This window comes from Pollachius pollachius (genome assembly GCF_949987615.1).
Source record: "Pollachius pollachius genome assembly, chromosome: 15".
NCBI lineage: Eukaryota > Metazoa > Chordata > Actinopteri > Gadiformes > Gadidae > Pollachius > Pollachius pollachius.
Window position 1 is genome coordinate 6,857,737 of NC_136948.1, and position 12,816 is coordinate 6,870,552.

Sequence of the window (12,816 nt, forward strand, 5' to 3'; positions counted from 1 at the left end):
GTCTATATACATATGTGTGCCTTCATGATCTGGTTGGCCACAGATGGGTTGGCCATGTATAAGACACGTGTTACATCTGACCATAGTTGTGTTTAAAAAATATTCACGTGTTTTCGAGTGTGTGTGTGTTCATGTGTGTTTGTGCATTTACAAATATGTGAGTGCATGCACTAAAGTGTGAGTGTCTATCCGTGTGTCATGATTGTTTGCCTGATAGCGTGCACGACCGAGCTATAATCGACGCGCATTTGCGTGTGTTTGTGTGAACCGTATGTGCGTGTGTGAGTGGTTTTCTGTGTGTTTGTGTGAACCGTATGTGCGTGTGTGAGTGGTTTTCTGTGTGTCTGTGTGTCCCAATCGCGTAAACGTACGTGCGCCCCTGCCTACGTTCCACCACACTCACGCGTACATGGGTTTGTGTGTGAGCGTTTATCTATATATATGTGCGTGCGTGTGGGTGCAATGCATCAAGCGGTACGGGTGTGTTGGTGAGCGCGCGTGCGTGACTACGGGTGCTCCCCCCCCCCACCCCCAAGCCAGGTGAGATCTGTATGCATGAGGCGTCACCCATGGCTAACTGGCTGCTGGGTCGGCGGCGGGCAGCATCCATCATCTGAGCTCGCTGATGAATGTCTGTCCTGAGTGTCTCAGCGGCCCGGCCACGGGTGGGGGAGAGGGGTGGGGACACTCCCAGGGTACACAGTGACTCATGGTGGAAGGTGAGCACCAGACACAGGAGATGGAGAGGGAGAGGAAGTGGGCATGGAAGGCAGGGGGAATGAGATGGGAGGAGAGAGAGAGAGAGAGAGAGAGGGAGATGGAGAGAAGGAGAAGGAGCTGGATAGAGGGTGGGTGAGAGAAAGTGAGAGTGAGTTTGTGACTTTGGTCAGGAGTGAGTTACAGAGAGATGGAGTGAGATAGAGGTAGTGAGAGAGAGGGAGAGTGAATGGGAATGCAGAAGAATGAATGCCTGGATCTGGTGCGGAGTGGTGGGCCAAAGGATTTGGGAGAATATACCTGAGGGGAAGAAATGAGAGGAGACAGAGAGATTGAAGAGACGGAGGCAAGAGGGATGGAGGGATGAGAGAGGGATAGAGGGAGAGAGAAAGAAAGAGGCAGAGAGAGAGCGAGAGAGAATTAGGGATGAGAGGTGTACAGAGTAGACCATAGGAGATGGTTTTGGAAAACTGGCGGGAAAGTGGGTCATGAGAGAGGGACTGGCGGCATGGAGCTGGGCGAGAGAGAGAGAGAGAGAGAGAGAGAGAGAGAGAAAGAGAGATACAAAAGAAGGAAGCTGGGAAATGGGGGAGAAAGGTTCACCATGAATAAAACAGAGCAGTGGTATCAGAGAGAGAAGAGAGAGAATGAGGAGGACCTCAGTGATAGAGTCTGACGAACGCTTCATATGTTTTTATTCCACCCAAATTCCTTCCATGAAGGAATTTAACACAGAAGGACTTGAAGGTAGTCAATGCAGTCCAATGCAGGTCTTTGATTTGGTCCCGAAACTGACAATTTGTCAGCGAGAACTTTAACAGTACCGGGCCTTTAGGGCCGAGGTCAAAGGTCAGGAAGGGGTCAGAGGCCCTGGATGTAATGATGGCTTTGAGGAAGGGGTTCGGGTGGCTGCTGAAGGTTTGGGTGGGTGTGTGGTGGGTGATGGAGGTGAGAGAGAGAGAGAGAGAGAGAGAGAGAGAGAGAGAGAGAGAGAGAGAGAGAGAGAGAGATACTGGAGAGGACGTGGAGAGGGAAGGTGGGGAAGGAATAGTAAGACAGAGACAGAGAAAAGTGGAAGGAGAGAGATAGAGGGGGGAGGGGTAGATAAAAAGAGATGAAGATATGGAGAGTGAGGAACGGAGCAGAGAGAGAGTGAGAGTGAGAGTGAGAGAGAGAGAGAGAGAGAGAGAGAGAGAGAGAGAGAGAGAGAGAGAGACAGAGCCATAGGCAGAGGCAGAGACAGAGGGTTGGAATAGAGCGAGAGAGAGGGCTTAAACAGAGGGAGAGAGAGAGAGGGAGAGAGAGAGACTGCCCTGGTCGGTCATGTGTTTATTCTGTGCACAGGAACAGGAAGAGCCAGTATTGTGGGATCATTGGGTTCCTAGATCAATACGCCACGATGATGAGACAGTGATAGAGTTTGTGGTCCAGAGCTTTAGAGATGCCTCCCTCTCTCTCTCTCTGTCTATCCCTCATTCTCCCCCTCCCTCTCTCTCTCTCCTCTACCACTCTCTCTCCCTAACTCTATCTCTCCCTGTCTCTCTCACTCCCCCGCTCTCCCTCTGTCTCTCTCTCTTTCTGTCTCTCTCCCCTTTCTCTCCCGCTCTCTCTCTCTCACTCACTCTCTCCCTTTCCTCCATATCACACTCAAACTGGAACAAGAGCAACCTCTTATAAAGCAGCACACACATTTGTATATATGTTTGTAAAGTGTGGTTGTGTGTATGTGTGTTTGTATGCCTGGTGTATGTGTGTGTGTGCTATGAATTATTCATGCAAATTAAATCTGTATTATTGCACATTGCTTGATTGATTCATACCGGGTTTGTGGGCCTGAATGTGTTGATAAACTCGATAAATATGTAGAAAATGGGTACAAATGTAAATCATAATCATCTTCATATGTGGAACTTGTGACATTGTTTTTACAATGTATATAGATTATCATCTTTTTATATTCAATGTTAATGTCGCATTCTGTAACATTTATCGGGCAAAGATGAGATTGGAGAACTTAAACACTCAGAAACGTCCTCAGAGAACAAGAAATGCATTCTGTTAGACACTCACGCACACGCCTGCAAGCAGAACCACCTATTACTGACACACACACGCACCTCCTCAGGAACACACAAACACAGACAGACACAAACACAGTCACACACACACACACAAATCAGCTGTGCCCTTCCCACAACCAGTGAACATGAAAACAGAAAACGTTGCCTGTCGCTGCATTAAACACACACACATGCACAAAGACACACACACACACACAGGCAGACAAACCCACACAAGCATGCACACACACAGGCAAACCCACACACGCGTACACATGCACACATATAAACACGTGCATACATTTGCACACGCACACAATCGTACAAAGACACACATATACACACGCACACATACAAACTTAAAACTGCCCTCTACACATTCTTAAAGGCGTACCACACAGAGTGAAAGCCAGAGGAACCTCAACAGTAGGAGGCCATCTCCCTGCCTTCTCTCACTTCTGCACCTCAGATGAAGTTCGCATGCCGACTATAAACAGTGTCATCGTCCACCTCGGGGTGTTTTCATCAACGTAAATCACTGCAGGATAGTCGCGATGTGAACGTCTTGGGCACCATGTGACATGAGTGTGATCGGAATCCGTCTCCAGAGTCCACGATGGTTGTAGTCTGTTTGCACCAATGTGCTACGATCAGATGGTTGACAACATCACCACCGCATTCACACGTTGCTGTTTTGTATTTCACGGGATTGTTTCGAATTGTTTAAACACTGTACCATTTACTGTAATTGTAAATGGGCATTATAGCACAAAACATAAACACGAAAGTCATATACAGGATAATAAAAGCAAAATGTGGTGAAACACATACCATTAAAGTAAACCATAATATGTGGTCTCATTCACCTGCAAATATGAACTCTTTACTTTCAACGAGCTACGCTAACCTTCTGTTTCACCGTGAGCCTTCTGCGGTAGCTGTACGTAATGTGGTAATTCTGTATAATCTAGCTAACAATGGCTTTAGGGATCGTCCGTTTCCTATTAAGAATTACGGAAGAGCTATTTTCTGATAGACCTGAACGTATCGCAAAGGCCCTAACTTGAAGGTCTCCGGAATAGAGAACTTGAACTTGAGTTTTGAGAGCTAGTCTACAATAACCGAGACACTGTGACTTTAAGAAGCCCCCACCGACGCACAACAGGGGGGGTGTGAGCCGGATCCTGGAACAGCGATTGAAAAAAAAAAAAGATCCACCAGTGGACCGTTTCAAGTTCCCCCCGGCTGAAACCCTGCCTGATTTGTGGGCAATGTTGGGGATGTAGAAAAAAAAGAAACCGGAGCAAAGGGAGAGAAAGAGAGAGAGCAAGCGAGCGAGAGGGGGAGAGAGAGAGAGAGAGCGAGAGACAACACTAACTGGGTAGCTATGGAGATAGTAGGTTTTTGTGGTCGCTTTCTTTGACAGGTGTCGAGTGGGATAATATAAAGTATCAGAACAGACTCCAACATGTACGCCAAGGGGAAAGGAGCTGTGGTTCCCTCCGACAGCCAAGCGAGAGAGAAGTAAGTAACCTCCGCACTGTCACAACAGACCCGCTATGGTCGGCTAGGTAGCTCACTGCTAACTGGTGGAAGGGTCGGTCCAGGCATGTTCACTCCGCTCCATAAGTTACCAAAGAGCGTTAAAGTGCATCTTCTCCGCGGAACGCGGTGTTATTCGACACTTTCTATCGCTGTTTTATTGAATGCATCCTTCCTCTCCTGCATGGAGTGTGCCCGAGCAGCTAGCTGCTTAGTTCACCTCTTTGTGGTTCATGTTTTAATGTCCAGTAAGACTCGGGGGTTTTAAATCCAAACTACTGCGGTTGCACCGCCTCAACGAGGAGGTGGGACCCGCACGTGTGCGGGGCAGGGCGGCCTGGGTCTGCACTTTGAGACGGAACCAGTGATGGTGGTCCCACTCACCGCCTCCCTCCAGCCCGGGGGGGACAATGCGCCGGACGGGAGCGGTGTTGCTTCTAGCTGTTAGTGTGAGACGCCTACTACAGCGGCCGCTAAACATGGAGGAACGTTACCGCACGTTTATTCGGGCTTTGTTACAACGTAGCTCACGAATTCGTGCGGTCCCGGAGGGCAGACGGTCCCCCCTCTCGGGCGCCTCTCGCCCCGGTGTATCGCGTGTTGTGGCGTCGCGCGACCTGAACTTTGTTTCTTGGCTCGTGCGCGTTAGTTTGAACCGCGTTGTTGGGATCAGAGGAGGCGGTCGGGTCGTCTTTTAACGGGACGGACGTTTAGAAGTCCGGCGGTCAGCCGCTGGTTCCCTCAAGAGGAGAACCGTAGCCCGCCGCTAGCCCGGTAGCTCCTCACACTCCCTCAGATCCCTTTGTCTGCTGCGAGCGATGCCTGCTCGGTGGAGAGTAGGAACCGTTATCTGTCTCTGTCTCTCCCCCTCTCTCTCCCTCTCTTGTTTTTCTCTCTGTCTCTCCGTCCCTCTGTCTGTCTGTCCCTCTCCCTCTAGCTTTCAGTCTGTCTCTCTATTCGTTTCTCTCCATCAGCCCTATATACCTTCTTAACATTTCTGACCAGTATAAAGATGCGATGGCCAAAATATAGAAACAACAGTAGAAGCAATATCGTTCTTTGTGTATGGACATGGACATAGTTCAATCAGCCAGGGGAGACCTGTAGAATTAAAAGTTGTTCCAGACGTCAGGGCAGCAGACGGGCCTCTTGCTCTCCGCTCCTGCCGGGTGGCTGAGCTATCGGAGGCGGTTTGGAAGTCGGGGATGAGAGACACGGCTGACCGGACACCGTTTACGTCCTTTCAACAGGAGGATCAGACACACCATCAACCCGGCCCTGCCCGTCCCATTCCGTCCCAGCGAGTGGGTCGTGGGACAAAGTTGTTAGGAGGGGTGTGAACCACTGCGATTATAGCGCCGGCCGTCCCGTCAGATCCAAACCGTCGCCGGTCGCCCCTTTACTTAAACTCTTGTTGATTAATCTTCCCTTGCTCGCTTTGTGTGTATCCTCTTAACTCTCCCCCCTCGTCCCCCAGCCGCTGCGTCGGCTCCTTATCTCCCCCACCCCCACATCGCCACGGCGTGTTGAATTATTGAGACAGACTGAAGCAGTCGCTCTCAGCTCTGCGACAGAGGTCTGCGTGTGGGGAGGTGGGCCGACTCATCCATGTTTAAAGACGGGGGTTCTGTCTGCAGGATGTCATGTGTGGCGGGGAGGTTCACCCACAGAGTTTTGAGGGTGGTCCCTGGTGGGTTGCTCGCTTAAAGGGGGCGTCTAGGAGGGCCGTGTAGGGGCATCCACTGATCACTTCTACCTCTAACTTTTCCTTTTCCTCTCGGATGGCTTCTCCCCTAACTTCTTCAGCCCCCCCCCCCCCCCTTCATCCACCCTGGCTAGATTCTCCTCCTCCTTTGGCACGGGCGTTAATAATGCAGGTGGGGAGGCACATGCACCCCCCCCCCCCATACACACACACACACACATACAAACACACAAACACACTTACGACACGCACGCAAATGCACATGAAAACTTCATCCAGGGCCTCTGGGGGGGGGGGGGGGGGGGGGGGCGCTGCACTGTTGTCTCCCCCCCAGACAGAAGACCCTCTCCTAATGCTCTCCCCTCTCCTCACCCTCCCCCTCCCCACGTCTCCTCCCTCCCTCTCCCCACTCCTAGCCCTGTACTAGATGTCTCCTCCCTCCCTAACCTCTCCTAGCCCTGTACTAGATGTCTCCTCCCTCCCTAACCTCTCCTAGCCCTGTACTAGATGTCTCCTCCCTCCCTAACCTCTCCTAGCCCTGTACTAGATGTCTCCTCCCTCCCTAACCTCTCCTAGCCCTGTACTAGATGTCTCCTCCCTCCCTAACCTCTCCTAGCCCTGTACTAGATGTCTCCTCCCTCCCTAACCTCTCCTACCCCTGTACTAGATGTCTCTGCTCCCCCCCCCCCTCCCCGCTCCTCACCCGTCCCCTCTTATGTCATAGGTGTCTCCTCACCCTCCCTCCCCTCTCCTCTCCCATCCTCTCCCTGTCATATGTGTCTCCTCACCCTCCCTCCCCGCTCCTGACCCTCCCTAACCTCTCCTCACCCTATCTAACCTCTCCTCACCCGTCCTCCCCTCTCCTCACCCTAACTAACCTCTCCTCACCCTCCCTAACCTCTCCTCACCCGTCCTCCCCTCTCCTCACCCTATCTAACCACTCCTCACCATCCCTTACCTCTCCTCACCCTATCTAACCTCTCCTCACCCTCCCTAACCTCTCCTCACCCTAACTAACCTCTCCTCACCCTCCCTAACCTCTCCTCACCCGTCCTCCCCTCTCCTCACCCTATCTAACCTCTCCTCACCCGTCCTCCCCACTCGTCACCTGTCCGAACCTCTCCTCATCTTCCCTAACCTGTCCTCCTCACCTTTCCTCTCCATGTCCTCGATGTCTCTCCTCACCCGTCCTAACCTCTCCTCACCCGTTGGCACTATGCTGCCTTCCCATTCCACTGTAGTACAACAAATTAAGGGCAGCATATAGGGATTAACTCTGTTGTATTGAACCTTTATTCACCTGAATGAGATTCAAGGAAGTTAAGATCTCTGGTTCAACAGCGACCTGGCCGAGATGGCAGCATTAAACAACACATCAGTGTTACAGAGGGACGACACCCACGAGATACAGGAACACACACACGCACACGCACACACACAACCCCCCCCCCGGTTCAAACCCTAAACTACAGTGCCAGTTAAAAATTAATGTAAACGATTTCAGTTCCGAAAAACTTGTAACATGGACAGCATAGACCACATAATCACAAACGTTAACCAATGAGTAATGAAGACGACAACGTACAAAGGAAGTCTTTATGGGCACCTGATGATTACAGCTAGTGTACTCCGTCCGGTCTTCTAGTTACACAACCGCCCAGGTACCGGTTACAGGTGCTGGTGTGATCGCTGTGGTCAGCTCCCCAAGTGACCTACAAACGCCGGGCACTTGTAGTGCAAGTTAGCGGTCACTGGCAGCAGTGTGACGTTCAAATTACGTGTGTGTGTGTGTGTGTGTGTGTGTGTCGGAAGCACTGCTGTGCCGCTACTTCTGTTTGTTCTGTCGGAGACGTGTGTGTCGTGCACAGGTAAACACCTTGGGTCGTTTCCCTTCCTTCCGATAGAGAGAGGTCTGCTAATTATTCACTTTATGCACGCAATGTGTGTGTGGCTAGGCATGGTACAAACTGGTCTGTGTGGTCAAAATCGTATCAACGATGAAACAGTACCCTAACGGCGTCAACATCGTCCACGCTTCACCCGTACCCAAAAAGAAATGACTGCTGTCCCTCTATGTCACTGTTCTGTGTCGTAGCTATAAAGGCGCACGCACGCACGCAGCGAGAGCGGTGGTTAAGTGCGGCCCACCAGGCATCGTTAAATAGGTTAAAACAATCCTCCACTAAAGCCTGATTATCTGAAGACCATGTTGCATTGATTAGGGCTATTGACTACTGAAGGGCGGATGGGGGTGAAGGGTCTTGTGGGGCTCTGACATCAAGACCCTGTCCCCCCCTCATTAAGACCCTGTCGGCCGGGGCCGGCCTGCCTTTGGCTGCCCCGTCATATCCACGTGGCCGGTCGATTGATGGGCCATTAGCAGCCTATTAAACACCTAAGTCTGTGCGGGCTGGCCTGCTACACTGCTAGCAGCTAGTCTGCGCTGGATGGCCTGCTACACTGCTAGCAGCTAGTCTGCGGGCTGGCCTGCTACACTGCTAGCAGCTAGTCTGCGGGCTGGCCTGCTACACTGCTAGCAGCTAGTCTGCGCTGGATGGCCTGCTACACTGCTAGCAGCTAGTCCGCGCGTTGGCCGGTGTGGTGTACAACACCGCTAGCTGCACGGCGTGGGCAACTACACTGCAAGGCCACGTGGGGTGGCCCGTAGCACCACCAGGCCATGCGTCGGGCGAGGCCTGCTACACTAGTAGCTGCACATTATGGCCTGCTATACTGCTAGCTGCACGTCATGGCCTGCTACACTGCTAGCTGCTAGGCCTCGCGGCGTTTCTGCTACACTGCTAGCTGCTAGGCCACGCGGCGTCTCTGCTACACTGCTAGCTGCTAGGCTTGGCGTCGTGGCCCGCTACACTGCTAGCTGTAAGGCTGCGAGTCATGAGGGGCGTTCCCTGGCTAACATGGTGAGGGGTGTCTCTAGCAGTGCTGGGTTCACCAGCCTGGAGGTGAACTCTGTACGGAGAACGTAGAAGAAAAGAATGTCTCAAGAAAACCATTTAGTCCGTTTTCTTTGTAATGTTCTTTGATGATGGCGTTCGGGTCAGTGCCTGTGTCTTTGCCATGGAGCGCTCATCGATTTCAGCTAATGCGTAGCTTATGAAATCCTGAGGAAATAATCTGCATGAATACCCAATAATCATCCCATCATCGGTTACATATTCATACTAGCCAGTAAGGCGAAGAAAATGTTGAGATATTTGTTTCAATTGAAAAGCGGTAGATTCGGACTTCTAAACCCTTTGGTCAGATATGAAAATCTCTTCACTTTTTGCCCGTAAATAATAATAATATCATTCCACAAAGTTATGGCCATGTCCTCAAGACGTTGGTCCCCATAAGTTGACCTTTTTTGTGTGTGTGTTTGTCTTTCAGGTTAGCGTTGTACGTCTATGAGTACCTGCTCCACGTGGGAGCCCAGAAGTCCGCACAGACCTTCCTGTCAGAGGTAAGCGCCCCCCCTAGAGCCCAGGGCCCCAAGAACCCAGACCAAGGCGGTCTTCTCTTTGGGATTCAGGGTCGCCTCTTACTGTAATCCTCTGGGGAGAGGGTACAGCGAGCTGTAAAATTTAGCATCGACACGAGCGCGGGGAGGTGGGGGGGGGGGGAGAAGGGGAGAAGGGGGTCATGGAGGCGAGGGTTTCGTGGGGAGGGGTTGGGAGGTAAAGCTTCCTTTTCAAAGACTTGAGAGTCGGCTTGCATCTCCCCTTAAACTGCCCTGATCAAACCACTATGACCCACTATGACCCCTGATCACTTATTTATGCTCCGAAGACGTGGAGAAGGGAGGGCTTGTGATCCGAGACCACCTTTTTGTGTGTGCGTGTGTGTGAGAGTGTGTAAGGGTGTGTATGAGAGACGTGGCCAGAGCAGGAGTATTGTTCTGTGGTTCCCGAAGATGTAATTGACATTCTGGGCTGACTGATTATCTGTTCTTGACCCTCACACCGGTAGACATAACCTTTCTCCCCTTCTCTGCTCCTGTTTCTGTCCTCAGATTCGATGGGAGAAAAACATCACATTAGGGGAGCCCCCAGGATTCCTCCATTCATGGTGGTGGTGAGTCTCTCTTCTGGGCTTTGGCACAGAGGTCCTTACTTTGGGTTCAACCTTGTGTGTGTGTGTGTGTGTGTGTGTGTGTGTGTGTGTGTGTGGTTTAAATGGTCTGTGTGGTCAAATCTATCAACAATGCAACGGAACCCAAACGATGTCAACATCGTCCACGTTTCTCCCGTGTCCAATCAGCAGCCACCGCAGAAACCACTTTCCCCTCTAAGTCACTATTCTGAGCCGCTGTGTGTCGTAGCTGTAAAGTATTTCAGTTATTCCTTTGCCGCGGTACACACACACACACACACACACACACACACACACACACACACACACACACACACACACACACACACACACACACACACACACACACACACACACACACGGGGAGGGGAGCAAGTAGGGGGCAGCAGCAACAGTGTGGTAGAGCAGCAATGCCCCCTGGTTAATGGAGTCTATGGTGGCCCTCCGCTGAAGTCCAGTCCACCGCTGCCACGAGGAGAGCTCATCGGGGTTTCTGATCGTTTAGATAGTCTTTTCATCGCCCATCGATTGACCATCCAACCTCAACCACCGTGGTGTGAACGAGGGCTTGTGTCGGCGCTTTGCAGTGGATGTTCTTCTTTTCAAGTGAGCCGACGTATCAGCTGCAGTGTTCTGAAGGATAAAAAAGGGAAAACGCTCAGCCAGCCTCACTGGAGGTGTGGCCATTCTCACTAGGGGCGTGGCCCTGCTCCCCGGGGGTGTGGCCTTGCTTGCTGGGGGCGTGACCCCGTTTTTCTTGTTTCCCCCCCCCCCCCCCCCCCCAAACTCTAGTTGCCGTTCCCGATTGCACACACGCTCCTGAAACAATAGATCCAGATGGTTGGGGAATGCCCCCCCTTCACCCCGGTGCCCCCTCCCTCCCTGTCTCTTTTGTTCACGTGAGGGGGGGTTCTTAGCAGATTAACCCTTTGCATTCCAAGTTCCTTTGTGTCACCTCTGCCTTACCCCATCCCCCCCCCCCAACCCCCTCCAGAAATGCATGCAACCCCCGCCCCCCCACCGGTCTAAACCGCCCTGGAGAAAGGGTTGAACCTCATTTATAGTCACCAACCCACGGTGATGTCAGCAGCCATCAAGCGTGGTTCATACTTCATACCGTGCTGCTCTTCATCACCTCCGTTCAGACAGCTGCTCTTCATCACCTCCGTTCATACAGCTGCTCCTCATCACCTCCGTTCATACAGCTGCTCTTCATCACCTCCGTTCATACAGCTGCTCTTCATCACCTCCGTTCAGACAGCTGCTCTTCATCACCTCCGTTCATACAGCTGCTCCTCATCACCTCCGTTCATACAGCTGCTCTTCATCACCTCCGTTCATACAGCTGCTCTTCATCACCTCCGTTCGTACAGCTGCTCCTCATCACCTCCGTTCATACAGCTGCTCTTCATCACCTCCGTTCATACAGCTGCTCTTCATCACCTCCGTTCATACAGCTGCTTTTCATCACCTCCGTTCATACAGCTGCTCCTCATCACCTCCGTTCATACAGCTGCTCTTCATCACCTCCGTTCATACAGCTGCTCTTCATCACCTCCGTTCATACAGCTGCTCTTCATCACCTCCGTTCATACAGCTGCTCTTCATCACCTCCGTTCATACAGCTGCTCTTCATCACCTCCGTTCATACAGCTGCTCTTCATCACCTCCGTTCATACAGCTGCTCTTCATCACCTCCGTTCATACAGCTGCTCTTCATCACCTCCGTTCATACAGCTGCTCTTCATCACCTCCGTTCATACAGCTGCTCTTCATCACCTCCGTTCATACAGCTGCTCTTCATCACCTCCGTTCATACAGCTGCTCTTCATCACCTCCGTTCATAGAGATGCTCTTCATCACCTCTGGCTCATTAAGCTTAATGTACCAAGTGAGTTAAGGAATGAACTTCCCCCACTGATGGGGGTCAGGGTTAGTGTGTGTATCACCGTTAAGGCTTGATTATGGTCCCACATTCACGCAACACAATGACCTCGCATTCGCTTCGACGTAGTCGTGAACTTTATGGTTCTGTGTCGGCTTTACGTAAGAGAGAACAAATTGTTGGTATTGGTTTGTGCATGCTATTACTTTACAATTGGTCTACTAGAAGTTTTGATAACGGTATGGATTTGAGCAACTAGTTGGTCGTTCGTTGTCCACCGAATACGGTCTAGGATGACAGAATACAAAATGTCTCCACTTTTTACAAAATACTAGCGTGTAAAAAAAAAAGGTTACGGCTATGAAGGCAAAAGTTACATGTTTTGCCTTTTTGATTTTTTTACATACAAAGCGTTTTGTCGGAAATGATGTAGTTAGCGGACCAATCACAGCCCTAGCGGCTGCGTCGCCTCCATGTGTTGCGTCAAAGTGGAACTATAAAGAGCCCGTTAGGATTAGTGTTTTGGTATATGTGTGTGTGCAGGTAGTATAGAGTGTTGGTACAGGCGTATAGGACGTGTGGTTGAGGATCTGTTACTTCCTGGGGACACTTACAGGAGCTCTGTGATAACTGATTGGGACTCTCAGCAGTTGTCTCCATGTTTCAAAGAGTTTATAGCACATCAATCGAATCAATAACCACACCTTTTACTGATTCAATTAGGAACTCGCAGGCAGGTAACACCACTTACTGTGTGTGGGTGGGTGGTCTTGGGTCGTGCCTCAGTGCTAACTGTTAGACACATCGGGGTGCAT

The 12,816-nt window shown here is 51.2% G+C and overlaps 1 protein-coding gene across 4 annotated transcripts in view; it reads left to right on the plus strand.

Annotated features, from left to right (window-relative positions):
- The first annotated feature begins 4,069 nt into the window (after nt 1-4,069).
- LOC307086518 (single-stranded DNA-binding protein 3) overlaps nt 4,070-12,816 on the plus strand; it is a 33,807-nt gene continuing 25,060 nt past the window's right edge. For all 4 annotated transcript variants that reach the window (XM_079751757.1, XM_079751754.1, XM_079751755.1 and 1 more), the window contains exons 1-3: nt 4,070-4,301; nt 9,415-9,487; nt 10,037-10,098. In XM_079751757.1, coding sequence (XP_079607883.1) covers nt 4,246-4,301; nt 9,415-9,487; nt 10,037-10,098 — 191 coding nt within the window. In that variant the 5' untranslated portion in view covers nt 4,070-4,245. The remainder of the gene's footprint in view (nt 4,302-9,414; nt 9,488-10,036; nt 10,099-12,816) is intronic.